The 15038-nt window shown below is 57.3% G+C and overlaps 2 protein-coding genes and 1 pseudogene across 4 annotated transcripts in view; 1 reads left to right on the forward strand and 2 right to left on the reverse strand.

Moving 5' to 3' along the window:
- Positions 1 to 318: 318 nt before the first annotated feature.
- On the reverse strand, positions 319 to 3972 carry LOC147221142 (uncharacterized). 2 transcript variants are annotated; one of them, XM_086170032.1, is made up of 4 exons: positions 3356 to 3972; positions 1770 to 2077; positions 1450 to 1638; positions 319 to 1377 (listed from the first exon to the last, which is right to left on the reverse strand). In XM_086170032.1, the coding sequence occupies exons 2-4, from the start codon at positions 2016 to 2018 to the stop codon at positions 1189 to 1191; spliced, it is 627 nt and encodes a 208-aa protein (XP_086026158.1). In that variant the 5' UTR covers positions 2019 to 2077; positions 3356 to 3972; the 3' UTR covers positions 319 to 1188. The 2 variants fall into 2 exon arrangements, with proteins under 2 accessions (XP_086026158.1, XP_086026159.1); XM_086170033.1 differs by lacking the exon at positions 3356 to 3972 and adding an exon at positions 3103 to 3242.
- Positions 3973 to 4395: 423 nt separating this feature from the next.
- LOC147221143 (regulator of G protein signaling 3-like) overlaps positions 4396 to 15038 on the reverse strand; it is a 16397-nt gene continuing 5754 nt past the window's right edge. Inside the window, exons 8-23 of the mRNA XM_086169189.1 lie at positions 13474 to 13555; positions 12246 to 12351; positions 11914 to 12010; positions 11525 to 11794; positions 10743 to 10782; positions 10425 to 10666; positions 8846 to 8929; positions 8277 to 8388; positions 7971 to 8140; positions 7560 to 7890; positions 7346 to 7491; positions 7231 to 7274; positions 7055 to 7147; positions 6884 to 6945; positions 6624 to 6787; positions 4396 to 6548 (exon numbers count right to left, since the gene is read on the reverse strand). Coding sequence (XP_086025315.1) covers positions 6357 to 6548; positions 6624 to 6787; positions 6884 to 6945; positions 7055 to 7147; positions 7231 to 7274; positions 7346 to 7491; positions 7560 to 7890; positions 7971 to 8140; positions 8277 to 8388; positions 8846 to 8929; positions 10425 to 10666; positions 10743 to 10782; positions 11525 to 11794; positions 11914 to 12010; positions 12246 to 12351; positions 13474 to 13555 — 2235 coding nt within the window. The 3' untranslated portion in view covers positions 4396 to 6356. The remainder of the gene's footprint in view (positions 6549 to 6623; positions 6788 to 6883; positions 6946 to 7054; positions 7148 to 7230; positions 7275 to 7345; positions 7492 to 7559; positions 7891 to 7970; positions 8141 to 8276; positions 8389 to 8845; positions 8930 to 10424; positions 10667 to 10742; positions 10783 to 11524; positions 11795 to 11913; positions 12011 to 12245; positions 12352 to 13473; positions 13556 to 15038) is intronic.
- Positions 5103 to 5782, forward strand: LOC147221144 (myosin light polypeptide 6 pseudogene; annotated as a pseudogene). Its single transcript, XR_015107895.1, has one exon. The product of XR_015107895.1 is annotated as a myosin light polypeptide 6 pseudogene (transcript).

Here is a 15038-nt window from a genome sequence, read left to right on the forward strand (position 1 = left end):
TGCATCTCAGCTCCATCAGCTGATCCCAGGTGGAAACAATGGAGCCGTTGAACCGGGATCCGACTTGAAAAAAGTGCTCCAAGCACCACGAAAACAAGAAATAGCGAATCGAGCTACATCTCTTGTTTTGGTAAATTCAACTAACTTAATAGTTACTAAAGCAAGAAGAAGTAAATAGAAAAATAGAAGTAGAGAATTTAGGAAAAAGAGACACTAAGGTGAGGAGAAACTCTGGCAGGCAGCCGCCCGAGACAGCGCCGGAAGTAGTAGATTTTAGGAATCAGTGAAGATGCAAACCAGACAAGCGAAATCGTTGACTTCTGCTGATCGTTGTTCTCGTTTATTTATTCGTGTGTTCGTTATCAGTGGATGCATCGGTCGCTGTAAACACATCCGGTCCCGCGGCTCCGTGACGGAACACGAATGTCCGCCTTCCGTCGCTCCTCTCAGAACCACGAGGAGCGGATCTGACCTGATGGCGCCTCACCGTAACGGCGGTCTGTTCGTGCAACCTATTGTCAAGACCTCAGACGTGCTAGTTGATCGACCGAAACCAGAGGAAGACCAGGGAGGAGATCTGTGGACGGGAAGGGTCCCGGAGGTCTTCAGGGTCCTGGAGGTCTTCAGGGTTCTGGAGGTCTTCAGGGTCCTCGAGGTCTTCAGGATTGTGAGGCGCTTCCTTGTTCTTGGTGAGACCGACTCCCGGTCTCACCGAAGGAGTTGAACTCACCTTGGCGTGCACTTGGGCAGGAGGTCCGACCGACCGGACCTCGGTCGATCTCCTCCGGCTTCTTCACCGTCATTTTACTCCTGAAAACAAACCCGAGTCCTGGAGCTGCGATCGGCTGTAGATCTTGAAAGCTCTCGTTCCTCCTCGCGTGTTTCTTCACTAAACTGAAGAAGAGCAAGTCCTGTCCAAAAAACAGGTTCTTGCAGGTTGAAGCAGGTCGTGTCCCTGCTCGGCGCTCCGGGTCGGACCGGGGCCCTGAGAGGACCGGGAAACAGGAAACGGGGATCTGGATCTGGATCGGGACCAGGACTAGGGGCCGGAGAATAATGATGATGCTTTTGGGTCCAAGCTCTCCAATGGAGATCAAGCGATTGGAGAGGAGGCTCTGTTCTAAAAGGTTCCTCTCATGAAAGGAACAGACGGCTCCAGGTCCGAGACCCGGTCCGGGTAGACCCGGGTCATTGGCCGTGGCGAGGACTGGCGGGAGCGGAGCTGCACGTGTGCGTCAGCGGCGCTCGCTGTTCATCCATCCGCCTGGACTGGATCCTCTGAATCAAGCCGAAGAAGTTCTCACGGTCTTCTGAATCAGGACCGGCCGCTGAGTCCGGGTCTGGGAGGGGACATCTCTGGTCCTCCATCCTGTCAGACTGCAGACGGACCGGTCAGGCCGACACTCGGCGAAAGTCCCGAAAAGGCGGGGGGAACGACGAGACGGGTACCTGGAAGTGGATCAGCATGCAGTAGAAGTCCAGATCTGGCCGCTCGCAGCTGCAGGTCCCACAAACGGCAGAAGGTCCCGGGTCCGGCAGAAGGCTCAGGCTGGCTCTCTGGTCCTCCAGTCTCTGGGCCTGAGACTCCAGGATCAGGTCCAGCAGAGCGTCCGGCTCCTCCTGCCGACCACGACGGTGCTAGATGGTGAGACGGAAGCGCACGGACACAAAGTGAGCCCCGAGATTCTTGAGAGGCCCGACTGAGGGCAGAACCGTCCTGGCGCCGGGTGGCGGCGGCTGGTGGACCGGGATTCGCAAGACGGCCTTACCTTCCTACCAGAAGCAGCAGCTCTGAGTCTGGAGCCGAGGCTGTTACCTCGTGGTCTGGCAGAGCCCTCGTCTGGACCCGGACCCGGACCCGCCAGCGGGGGGACCGGGCCCCCCAGAGTCCTGAGCGCACTGAGACCTGGACTCGAGCTTTCGGATCCGGACCGAGCCGGAGAACCGGGGTTCCGGCGACCTCGTCCGGGAGAAGAAGAGGCGAAGGCGGAGGAGCTGGAGAGCTTCCGGTCGGCCATCGTTGGTCCGCGGGGGTGACGAGAGGAAGTCTGATGATGTCATCAGTGGGAGGGGCTTCCTGAGGGATCACAAGAAGACGTCTGTCACTGTGGGATCTGAAGGTGGTCAGGACCACAACCATCTTCAACAGGGTCAGAACAGCCGCCTGGCCTCCCGGCAGGGCCTCGCCGTCACACAGCTCTGCTCGTATCTGAGAAAGATGAGCTCGGGGCCGCCAGATGTTCACGCCGGCGTCGGAGGAGGTGTCCTCGTACGAGGACGAAGCCGAACCATGTGGAATCGTCGTCTTCTTTCGGCCGGTTCGGACGCCGCGACCAATCCCCAGCCTCCGTCCGACCATCTACCTCCCTGTCCTCGTGGCCTCCTTCCAAAGCTCTCCGGTCTCCCTCCAGACCCGCCTGGCAGATCCAACCTCAACATCCCTCCTCTGCTCGTCCAAACCGTGTGACTTTATCTCCAGAACTTCTGACGTGTGTCGTCCCTCTGATGGACTCCTTCCCCGTCCTCTCCACCCTCCTGGCTCCCGAAGAGGAACCTCCACATCTCCGGCTCTGCCTCCTGTCTCGTCTTCAGCGTCTCCAAAGCCACGGCTGCTCTCACTTCTGCCCTCTACACCTTTCCCTTTCTTCTTTTCTCCACCGGCTCCAGATGTTCCTCCACCTCTTCTCCACCCTCTCCGTTGCTCTGGCCCGTTGATCCTCGCTACTGAAACTCCTACACCTTCTTCATCTCCAGTCCCCGTAGCCTGGTCGTTCCCCGTGGGCTCCTTACGTATTCTTTCCTTCGTTCCTCTGCCGTCCAGATTGCACCTCCATCTCCGCCTGTCTAGATGTTCCTGCTCCTGCTCCCTGCTCTCGCTACCAAACGCCAGCCGCTGAGATCCCACCAATGACGACTGGATGCGAGACCTTTGACGCCGTCACCCGCTGGCATCATGTATCTGTTCTGATCCGGATCTTCTGCCGTGTGAAGAAACCTTTCCTTCGTCCGAGAAGGTCAAAGGTCAGGGTGTGTGACCCCCCCTCCCCGGTTCCTGTTCCATACGTGATCTTTCCCAGAACAAATTCCAGCTGATGAACTGACCTGGGAGAAGGTTGGAGGTCCTCTTCATCATCATTCCGACAAAACCAAAACAAACAGAGAGCGTTCAACCTTTATCAGTTCTTCTTCCAAATGTTCTCTTCAGCCTCTTCTCCTCCCGTTTGGAAAAACATGCACGCAAAAACACACACACACACACACACACACACACACACACACACACACAGGGAAACGGAAGCAGAATCTCTCGGAGAGAAGAAGTTTGAAAAGATGAACGAAGAGAAAGAAACTTCACCTCTGCCTTCCTTCCTCCCAGCGTCTGCTGCTTCTCCTGCTTCTCCTGCTTCTCCTTCCAACTTGCAGCCTGTCGGCTGAGTTGCCTGAGGCACACGCACACACACACACACACACACACACACACACACACACACACACACACATAGACACACACACACACACACTTAAACACATAATGAATGAAAGGCAGAGGGGCCTACCCCTACTCCCAGGGCTTACATCATGGTTACTATAGCAACCAAAGAGAGGCGTCCAAGTCCTAGTCTGCTCACACACACACACACACACACACACACACACACACACACACACACACACATTCCTGCATTGTTTGGCTCTATTCAGTCCTGCACACACACACACACACACACACACACACACACACTATCGAAGATGAATGAAAGCAGTGAAATAACCCAAGCTGGAGATTCATTGGAGGTTCTCAAAGCAGGTCTGAGGAACCTCAGGGTTCTTCAAAGAATAGCTGTGTGTGTGTGTGTGTGTGTGTGTGTGTGTGTGTGTGTGTGTGTGTTAATATAATCACTTGTTTAAGAGCAAGTTATCAAACTCAGATCAACGTGAATCAGACTGCGGTTGTGACCTTCTGCCTCAAACACACACACACACACACACACACACACACACACACACAGCAGGATCCAGCAGGAGCTCCAAGGTGAAACCAGAGTCCATCATGCGCGTCCCTCCGTGCCCAGAAGATGTCTCCACAGCGCCCTCTGGTGGCAGCGCCTGCTCTCGGTTCCACCTTCGCTCTGAAGAACCTGGTTCTTCATCCTTTCTCCTCAGCAGAGCTCTGTGTGGCGAGCAGGAACAGGACATGGACCATCTACTCCGACCCATGGGACGGGGGAGGGCTCATCACAGAGGAATGTTAAGGACGCAAACGGATAGTTTCCATGTCTGAGGGGTCAAAGGTCACGGACAGAAATAACCCGCTGAGGAGGAACGACCTTCGGAGCTGTCGACGTGTCTCCTGGGGTGAGGAAGATCTCTGACCTTCAGCTGCAGACCAAGGTCAGAACAACGAGCCAACCTTTATTTTCACGACAAGAAACAGAAAATCTACAGCCGGGACATTTCGGACTCCTGGGGAGCGTCCGAATGCGAGGATCCAGAGAAGGTCCTAAAGGACTACATGAGGGGTGAAGGAGAGAAGAAGCGACGCTCTAGGAACAATACAAGGTTAAAGCTGACTCGTTACATGAAGGAACGAAGCGGTGAAGAAAATCAGTTGTTAAAACCTGTTCAAAGGGTGGAGGACAATCAAGATACAACCGGCAGCTCAGGACCTCCTTTTGGGTCCGAGGAGGAGGAGGTCCCGGGTTCTGCTCCTGGCTTGGAACTCCATCGAACTGCGACCGTGACAAACGGAGCAGTTATGAAACCGAGGAGGTTCGGGTCATGTTTTCTTGGTCGGCAGAGCGTCCCTCAAAGGTCCTCACGTTTCTGTTTGACCACAGTGGTTCCACGGTCCTGCCGATCGCTGGGGTTCCTGGGGTTCCTGGGGTTCCTGGGGTTCCTGGGGCCTCGTGGTCCAGTGTTCTCAGAACCCAGGTGGCCCAGAGCTCAGCCCGGTGCCATTATCAGACACGAGAGCCCTTATCTCCTCCTGAGCTTCTATTCCTGGTTTCTTCCATCTTTGGTCTTCTCGCTCTCCCTCGCTCGCCCTCGCTCGCCGCGCTGCCATAAAGCCGGCGTCCGCCCGCCGCCCGCCGCTCTGCACCATGGCTCCGAAGAAGGTGGAGGCTAAGAAGACGGAGGTGAAGAAGGTGGAGGCGAAGAAGGAGGAGCCGGCTCCCCCGCCCAAACCGGCGGAGCCGGAGACCAAGCCGCCGGAGGTGGACCTGAAGAGCGTCGTGGTGGAGTTCACCCCCGACCAGATCGAGGAGTTCCGGGACGCCTTCACGCTGTTCGACGAGACGCCGGCGGGGGAGATGAAGATCACCTTCGCCCAGTGCGGAGACGTGATGAGAGCTCTGGGTCACAACCCCACCAACGACGACGTGCTGAAGCTGCTGGGTCGGCCCAAAGCCGAGGAGCTCCACTCCAAGCTGCTGGACTTCGACACCTTCCTGCCTATGCTGCAGCACGTGGCGCGAGCCAAAGAGCAGGGGAACTTTGAGGACTTCGTGGAGGGTCTGAGGGTCTTTGACAAAGAGGGCAACGGGACGGTGATGGGGGCGGAGCTCCGCCACGTCCTCGCCACGCTGGGCGAGAAGATGACAGAGGACGAGGTGGACCGACTGATGGCGGGCCAGGAGGACGCCAACGGACACATCAACTACACCGAGTTCGTCAAACACGTCCTGGCCGGCTGAGGAGACGTCTTCATCTCGGGGAGACGAACGTCTGAGGGTCGGCGGCTGAAGATCCAGTGCAGAAAATAAAAGTCATTTACAAGGTCTCCTGTGTCAGTGCTATTTATCTGCCACCTCCTCCCTTCCATCTCCAGGTCCCTCCAGGTTCTCATTGCATCGCTATATTTGGTTTCAAGCAAAGCAACGGTTTGTGGACAGAAGGGTTTTGAGCCTCTGACCTCCTGAGTCAGATGGCCATCTTGATGTACGGGTTGAATTGGGTTTAGAAAGGTAGAAGAATAAGATGTTATTTCAGGATGACGTCAAAGCCAGCAGGTTTCCATGGTGCCCGAACCGATGACCTCTGAGTGACCTTGGAGTCAGCGTGGATCAGACCGCTTCTGAGGCTCTAGAAGGTTGGGCGGGTTGATGGTCCAGACATCCCGGTGGTCTTTGAGGAGCGATGGTTGGACACTAACCTTCGTGGAGGTCAGACGTGTCCCGTGAGTTTGACGGCTCCTCTCCCTTCTTGGGTGGACGAGGAGGCGTGGTCAGGTGGAGGGTCAGAAGGTCCGCCGAGAACACGTGGAAACGTCCCGTCGACTCGGCTCTGAAGGCTGGAAGTGGTGCATCGCAGGACAGTTGCGGGTGGCGTTGGTTGGCTCCGCCCCCTGCCCCTCCCTATTGGCCCAAGGGCCCGGCGGTCTTCTGATTGGCCAGCTGAGTATAGAGGTGGGACCGGAGGAAGCGAGGGTAGCTGTCCGTCTCCATCAGAGCAAAGATCTGCTCCTGGGCCGGCTGGAAGGAGGCGGGGCCGACCCCCAGGCGCAGGCTCCGATTGGTGGATTCTCGAACGGAGGAGTCCAGGTTGACCTGAGACGGAGAAGACCTTACGTGACCGGAGAACATGCCGAGCGAGGAGTCCTCGCCGTCGCCGACAGAGGGTACCTGTCTGGACGCGGACGTGGACAAAAACTCCCGGTGGATCTTGGCGGCCCCGGCGGCCATCTTGCTGGGCGGCTGCGTCTTAAATCTCTCCACGGCCAACCAGAAGTCCAGGTTCTCCTCGCTGAACTCCGACCGCAGGAAGTGACGGAATACGGCCAGACCATCTGACCAACAGGGAGACCAAGAGAAGAGAGAAGAGTCGGCGGCGGCCGTCGCCCTGCCCCTCGCTGCCGATTGGTTACTATAAGCTGGACACTCACACTGATTGGCCAGGAGGAGCTCCAGACTCTCTGCCCACCTCTGGACCTCTGCTGGAGGAGGTCTGGAAAACAAAGGAGAGGTACCGGGTTCAGCCGTGGACCCTCGGCAGATAGGAGGCCACAGGGAGGGACGGCGGTGAGGCGTTTGGACCGGAGCAGAAGGCGGAGCACCTGTTGTTCCTCATGGCCTTCTCCAGGCTGTTGCCGTGACAGATGCTCCTCCTTCTGCGGAGGAACGCCAGGCGGCTGCGGACGTCGGCGGCCCTGAGGGAGGAGACGGGACGTTATGGCTATGGAAGGGATGGGAGCTTAGATTCACGCCATGGGGAGGGGCTGCGAGAACATACAGGTTCCTTCCGGTCCACCTCAGATGGTTCCTGAACGCTGCATCCTGGAGAAACGAGCAGAAGGTCAAAGCGGGCTGGACTGCGGCGGGCCGAGACGGAGGGCGGCGGACGCTACCTTGGAGCCATCGAGCAGAAGCGGCGTGAGGTGCGGAAAGCGGGGGTCAAAGGTCGGGGGCCGCCGGTAGATGGTGCTGTCGGACAGGAAGCGGGGCGAGCGAGGCTCCTGCAGCAGGGAGCCCTCGGAGAGCGAGCGCCGCAGGCCTGCAACCAGGAAGCTGCTGTCAAAGTGTCCGCGGGGCCGCCGACCCCCCGGAGAGGACCCCCCTGACCTGCTGGTCTGAGGCCGCCGCCGGGCTCCCGGTCCCTCCGGTCCTCCCGGTCCTCCCGGTCCTCCCGGTCCTTCCGGTCCCTCCGGTCCGTCCGGTCCTCCCGGTCGCTGTCCTCTTCCTCCTTGGGGGTGCGGGGGGGTCCGGCCGGGGGCCCCTGGCCCCGGACGCCCTCCCAGCTCTCCGAGGCGCTCTCCCCCTCCCCCTGCTCTCGCTCCTTCCACACGGGGCTCCTCAGCGGGGGGGAGGAGGCCGGGAAGGGGGGGGTCCCGAAGGGGTCGGCGGGGGGGTCGCGGAGAGAGAGGAGCCCGAAGTCCGGAGGGAGGGGGGGGCTCTGCGACACATGGAACACCGTGAAGATCAGGAGGGCCACAAGAATGTCTACCCATGACCTCCGGACAAGGAGGTCCGTACCTGCTGGCCGCGTCCCGTCTCTATGGCGACCAGCGGCTGCCGGATGTTGTCGTGGAGACAGAGGGTGACTCGCATCTTCTGCTCCATGCTGAAGGCCTCCAGGCTGAAGAGCAGGCGGCAGCAGCCCTGGGCGTCCTGCAGGAAGTAGATCAGGCGAGGCTCCGACGCCACTGAGGACGCACAGACGCCGGGGGGGTCAGTAACAACCCTACACACACACACACACACACACACACACATACACACATACACACATACACGCACGCACACTCCATCATCAGAGCAGCCACCATAAGCAGGAGCTACCTTCTCGAAGCTGCAGGGTGTTCAGGTGCACCGGACTTTGGAGGACGTTACAATGTCCAACCTCATCTTCTCGGGTCAGTAACAGGAAGTCACTGTAGATCAAGACTGTAACCTGTAACACACACACACACACGCACACACACACACACACACACACACACACACACACACACACACACACACATACACACACTGTGGGATGGACTTTCAACACAGTACTTCTCGGTGATATAACTCAGTGCGTCTCCGTAGTGACCATGAAGGAGCAGCTGATGACTTGATGGTCTGCTCCTTCAGGCCTCCAGACCAAAGGTTATGGGAGTTTCCTGACATGAAGTTTCTACCTCAAACTACAGATATCTTCATTTGATGAACCTGCTTCTCACGGCTCCATGAAAAACTGGAACATCTCTGCATGTCAACGGAAGGAGCAGGAAACACCTTGACTGTGTATAAGTGTGTGTGTGTATAAGTGTGTGTGTATAAGTGTGTGTGTGTGTGTGTGTGTGTGTGTGTGTGTGTGTGTGTGTGTGTGTGTTTGTGTGTGTGTGTGTGTGAGTGTGCACCACCTTAGCGGGCAGCAGGTCTCCCTGGTGGAGGATCATCTTCTCGGACATCAGCAGGCGTCTCTCGAGGCTGCAGACGTCCAGCGGCTGTGAGGAGACACGTCCAGCAGCAGATGTTATGGCCACCTTCTGCTCAGCAAGAGGGAAGGTTCCTGAGCTGGTGCACCAGCCTGAGGGGTTCTGGACTACTGGCCTCTGCCAGTAGCCCTGGAGGCGGACCTCTGCAGAAGCTGGAAGCCAGGCCTTCTTCCAGCCTCTGCAGAGGAGTCGGACTCTTCTCCGCTCTGGATTTGCCCCCCGAGGGTTCGACACCCAGTGGACGAGAGGGTGGCCTTCGGGTCGGGGCTCGGGCTCTGACCGACCCGTGTGCCAATGCGGTTATAAAAGGGGGGTCGGAGGATGTGCTCCGACCTCAGGAGATCTCACTCCTCAAATGTCTACTCAGGGATGCTGGAGATGATGGTCTGACCGGAGGTTCTGCTGGTTTCGTGTGAGCTCGACCTGCGGTCGGGATGAGGATCGGCACCTCCAAACGTCCCTCTCCGGGTCGAGGAGGAGGTCGAGCGGAGAAGCTCGGGTGTCCCGGGCTCTCGTTCAAGACTAAGCGAAGGACAGAACGGGAGGCGGCGGCGCAACGGCAGCGGCGAAGACGGGGCTTCGCCTTTTCAAGCTGAATCGCTCCTCGGGTGTCCCGGCTCTCCCTGGGAGATAGGAAGAGGAGCTCAGAGCTCGTGGAGAGGAGGCTCAGGGAGTCTCCTGGACGCTCCTCCTGGAGCACCTGACCGGGGAGGACCAGGACCGGCCAGAAGGACCGGGATCCCCACAAGGGCTGGAACAGGTGTCCAGGGAGAGGGAGGTCTGGACCACAGCTGCTGCCCCTGGGACCCCACCCAGGATAAGCAGTAGAAGATAGATAGATAGATAGATAGACAGACAGACAGACAGATAGACAGACAGACAGATAGACAGATAGACAGATAGACAGATAGATAGATAGATAGATAGATAGATAGATAGATAGATAGATAGATAGATAGATAGATAGATAGATAGATAGATAGATAGATAGATGGATGGATGGATGGATGGATGCCATCACTCACAATAATAGCAATAATCATCATAATATGATAATAACTATTAGTAACTATTAATTAATTCATGATAATAATAATAATCTCCTGTCCCTCTCAAGTTCCTTTCTGATCAGGTCTGTGAACTCTGTGTCTGCACACCATGGGCTTTATGCTGCAGGACCTTCAGGACATTGGAGATGACTTGCTCTTCTGTCAGGTTCAGGTTTGCTTGGTGGCCCTGAACCTACAGGGCAATGATCGAGATGTTTGAAGGAGGTCTCCCTCCTTCAAACATCCTTCAAACATCCTTCAAACATGGATGGAAGGAGGTCTCCGTCCTTCAAACATCCTTCAAACATGGATGGAAGGAGGTCTCCGTCCTTCAAACATCCTTCAAACATGGATGGAAGGAGGTCTCCGTCCTTCAAACATCCTTCCCTCACAAACAAAGGTGTGTGAAGGCTGACATGATGAAGCCTCTAGCTTTGAAAGACATGGACTCTGACCTGGACAAAGACGGGGAAGATGAGAGTCTTGGGCGGCGGCGGGATGTAGGTCCCGTAGCCGCCGCAGGAGGGCAGATGTGATTGGACGATGGTGCAGTTCTGGTAGTTGCCGTAGTTACTGGGCAGCACGGAGGCAGAGAGCGGCGGCAGGGTGCCGGCGCCGCACGGGACCTGGGCCGGCGCCGGCCGGGGGTCGCAGAGGAGGTCGTGACCCCTCCCGGGGTGGGTCTGGTAGAGGCGACCTGCCGACCCACGCGCCGATCAGACGGGCGGACTTTCAGACGGTCAAGACGAGCGATCGATAATCGGCGGACGTACCGAAGGTCCGGGTCCCGTCCTGGTAGAAGGGCTGCACCAGCTGGAACACCACAGAAGGTTTGTCGTGGAGCGGAAGGAGAAGCAGGTCCGGGTTAGGGTTAGGGTCAGGGTCAGGGTCAGGGTTAGGATTAGGGTCAGGGTCAGGGTTAGAGTTACGGTCAGGGTCAGGGTCAGGGTCAGGGTTAGGGTCAGGGTCAGGGTTAGAGTTACGGTCAGGGTCAGGGTCAGGGTCAGGGTTAGGGTTAGGGTCAGGGTCAGGGTTAGGGTCAGGGTCAGGGTCAGGGTAAGGGTTAGGTTTAGGGTCAGGGTTAGGTTAAGGGTCAGGGTCAGGGTCAGGGTAAGGGTTAGGTTTAGGGTCAGGGTTAGGGTCAGGGTCAGGGTTAGGGTTAGGGTCAGGGTTAGGGTCAGGGTAAGGGTCAGGGTTAGGGTCAGGGTTAGGGTCAGGGTCAGGGTTAGGGTTAGGGTCAGGGTTAGGGTCAGGGTAAGGGTCAGGGTCAGGGTCAGGTTTAGGGTCAGGGTTAGGGTCAGGGTCAGGGTTAGGGTTAGGGTTAGGGTTAGGGTCAGGGTTAGGGTCAGGGTTAGGGTCAGGGTCAGGGTTAGGGTTAGGGTCAGGGTTAGGGTCAGGGTAAGGGTCAGGGTCAGGGTCAGGTTTAGGGTCAGGGTTAGGGTCAGGGTCAGGGTTAGGGTTAGGGTTAGGGTTAGGGTCAGGGTTAGGGTCAGGGTAAGGGTCAGGGTCAGGGTTAGGGTTAGGGTCGGACCGGCCGAAGGTCCCTCACGCTCACCTGCTCCCCCGAGTCCACGGGCGACAGGATGATGTAGTTGTCTCCGCCTGACGACGTCAGCCGGGCGCCTCTGAGCGCGGCGCCGCTCGTCTCCAGGTCCTCCCCCCAGTCGCCCCGGTCCTCGCCCCGGTCCCCCCGGTCTCCCCGGTCCCCCCGGTCCCTCCACAGGGACCCCAGAGCTCCCAGGCCGGACCGGACCCCCGACCTCTGGCGCTGGCGGCGTCCACGCTTGCCGCAGGCGGGCTGAGGCAGCAGCTTGCTGGCGGCCGCCTGAGGCACATTTCGGTCCTCGTTACACAAAGAAGATCCGTGGCGTCGCGGCCGCGGTCGGACGTCCGCCGACCGAGACCGACGGGAGGGGGGAGGACGGCTATGATCTGCTGACTCACCTGGCCGAGAACCGGCGGGGCGGGGGTCACCTCGCAGCCCCCGGCCTCGGGGGGGGGCGCCCTCCAGACCACCAGGACCACATGGGCCTGGCAGCTCCTGGCAGACACACAGAACAGAAGACTGCTGGAGTCGGGATCGGAGGGGCGCCGAGGGTCAGAGGGGCCCCAAGGGTCGGAGGGCGCCGGGGGGGTCGGAGGGCGCCGGGGGGGTCGGAGGGCACCGGGGGGGTCGGAGGGCGCCGGGGGGGTCGGAGGGCGCCGGGGGGGTCGGAGGGCACCGGGGGGTCGGAGGGCACCGGAGGTCGTGGGGGGGCACCGGGGGGTCGGCTCACCTGATGGCCTGTGCCAGGTCGCAGCACTTCCACGTCTCCACAGGAAGTCCGTTGAGCTGCAAGACGGCGTCCCCCTGCAGGAGACCGGACCGGTAGGCGGGGCTTCCTGCGGACAGACACCAGCCAATCAGGACAGGCCGGCTGTTTGTTCCCGGTGGCCGCTGTCCAATCGGAGATGTCGATTTTAGCGGCAGACGTTCACTCCGTCGGCCTCCTGACGTCCAGACGAGGAGCAGACCAGGAGCTGGAGCCGGACCTTCTCGGGTCCCACCTGGAAAACATCTCATCTCGACTTCTCAAAGGACTCGAAGGTCAGGAACAGAAGATCTGGATCAGCGGCTGAAGGTTGCCTTCCGGGTCCTCGGGTCCGAGTGCTGCAGTGACCTTGGGCCGGACACCCAAGGTCACACGACCTCCAATGGCAGCTCCGCCTCCATCCATGTGTGAGTGTGTGTGAATGGATGGATGTGTATGTGAGTGGGTGAATGGGTGTGTGTGTGAGTGAATAATGTGAATGGGTCAATGTATGTGTGATTGGGTAGATGTGTGTGTGTGTGCGTGTGCGTGTGTGAGAATGGAAATGATTGGATGAATGTGAGTGAACAGGTGAACGTGTATGTGAGTGGATGGATGTGTAGGTGAATGTGTGTGTGAGTGAATGGAAATGAATAGGTGAGTGTGTGTGAATTGGTGATTGTGTATGTGAGTGGGTGAACATGTGTGTGAACAGATGGATGTGTAGGTGAATGTGTGTGAGTGAATTGATATGAATGGCTGAATGTATGTGTGTGAATGGATGGATGTATATGTGAATGTGTGTGTGTGTGAGTAAATGGCTATGAATGGGTGAATGTCGGTGTGTGTGTGTGTGTGTGTGTGTGTGTGTGTGTGTCTGTCTGTCTGTCTGTCTGTGTGTCTGTCTGTGTGTCTGTGTCTGTGTGAATGCATGGTAGGATGTGTGTGAATGGATGGATGGATGTCTATGTGAACAGGTGTGTGTGTGTGAATGGATGGATGTCTATGTGAACGGGTGTGTGTGAGTTATCGGCTATGAGCGGGTGAGTGTGCGTGTGTGTGTGTGTGTGTGTGTGTGTGTGTGTGAATGCATGGAAGGATGTGTGTGAATGCATGGAAGGATGTGTGTGAATGGATGGAAGGATGTCTATGTGAACGTGTGTGTGTGTGTGAATGACTATGAGCGGGTGAGTGTGTGTGTGAATGGGCTCACCTGGGTCGACGGCCTGGACTCGCACGGGACAGTCGGAGCAGATGGTGAAGCCGAAGCCGTCTGCTCCTCGAGCGATGGTGACCTGGAGAAGGATGAGAAGAACGATGTGTGTGTGAGGACGCAGGAGTTAGGCTCCGCCTCCCTGAAGCTGCTCTGAGGCTCCACCTTCAGCCGCTCTGGAAGCCTGGAGATGAAACACACAGAGTTCCCTCGTCGCTCCTGAACAGGCCTCGCCGAGGCCTCCGGCGAGGACGTCACATGACATTCCAGACATTTAGCAGACGCTTTTATCCAAAGCAACTCACGAAAATTGCAATTCAATGACTGAAGATCCGAAGTCCCAGTAGTCGTTCTTCAGAAGTCACAACTCCACCAAATAACCATCTCAAAACCATATACATACATTCATTTCTTTGTCTTTTTTCTTTTTTCTTTTGGGGGTCTAAGTGTGACTAGTGTGCTAGTGCTTGATGAAGACGTATGTTTTCAGCTCACGGTGGAAGATGGGCAGCGACCTGCTGTTCTGACCTTTTCCAGGAGTTCCTTCCACCACCGAGGAGCCGAGACCGAGAAGATCCGAGCTCCGAGTGATGGGTGGACAGTCGCCCAGAGGTGGCGGATCGGAGGGGACGGGTAGGAACATGTGGCTGGACCTGATCCTGGAGATAAGACGGGCCGTCCCGTTCACCGGCCGGTAGACGAGCACCAGGGTCTTGGACTTGATGCTGGCGGCTACCAGCAGCCGGTGAAGGACATCAGAAGGGGAGTGTGTGGGAGAACTTGGGGCGGTTGAACATCAGGAGGGCTGCCGCTTTCTGGAGAAGCTCCAGAGGCCTGATGGTCACCGCTGGGTCACCGGCAAGGAAGGAGGCGCAGTAGTCTGGACCAGAGATGACTAGAGCCTGGATGAGTATCTGCACCGTATCTTCTGTGAGGAATCTGTGGATCTTCCTGATGTTGTGGAGGAGGAACCTGCAGGAACGTGCGACCGCTGGGACGTTCGCTGAGTACGTTTTCTCCATGCTCTCCATGTTCTCTATGTGCTCCATGTTCTGCATGTTCTCTACGTTCTGCATGTTCTCTATGTTCTCCATGTTCTCCATGCTCTCAATGTTCTCCATGTTCTCCATGTTCTCTATGTTCTCTATTTTCTCCATATTCTCCATGTTCTCCATGTTCTGCATGTTCTGCATGTTCTCCATGTTCTGCATGTTCTGCATGTTGTGAGAGCCTTGGGTTCCGAATCACAATCAGAATCAGAATACTTAATTGATCCCCGAGGGGGAAATTGCTTGAAATATTCTCCTCCTATGAAAGCTTTTCATTTGCTTTGAGGTCATTTCCTGTTTCGTGAAGGTGCAAGAGTTCTTGCAGAACCTCAGCAGAACGCTCGCGGCGCCGCCTACGATCCCGTCTCCCTGCTGTTTCCATGACTCTGCAAACACCGCCAGAGTCGACTCGTCCCCGGGTTCGGACTGACAGGTCAATATTGAACCTGCAGATGGATGTTTCCACTGTTTGTTCTTCTCTGCTGGAGATATTCAGTCCTCCTGACCTCTAACCTC

Source organism: Fistularia commersonii, chromosome 22 (assembly GCF_037954325.1).
Source record: "Fistularia commersonii isolate RoL2024-O1a breed Wild chromosome 22, RoL_Fcom_v1.0, whole genome shotgun sequence".
Taxonomy (NCBI): domain Eukaryota; kingdom Metazoa; phylum Chordata; class Actinopteri; order Syngnathiformes; family Fistulariidae; genus Fistularia; species Fistularia commersonii.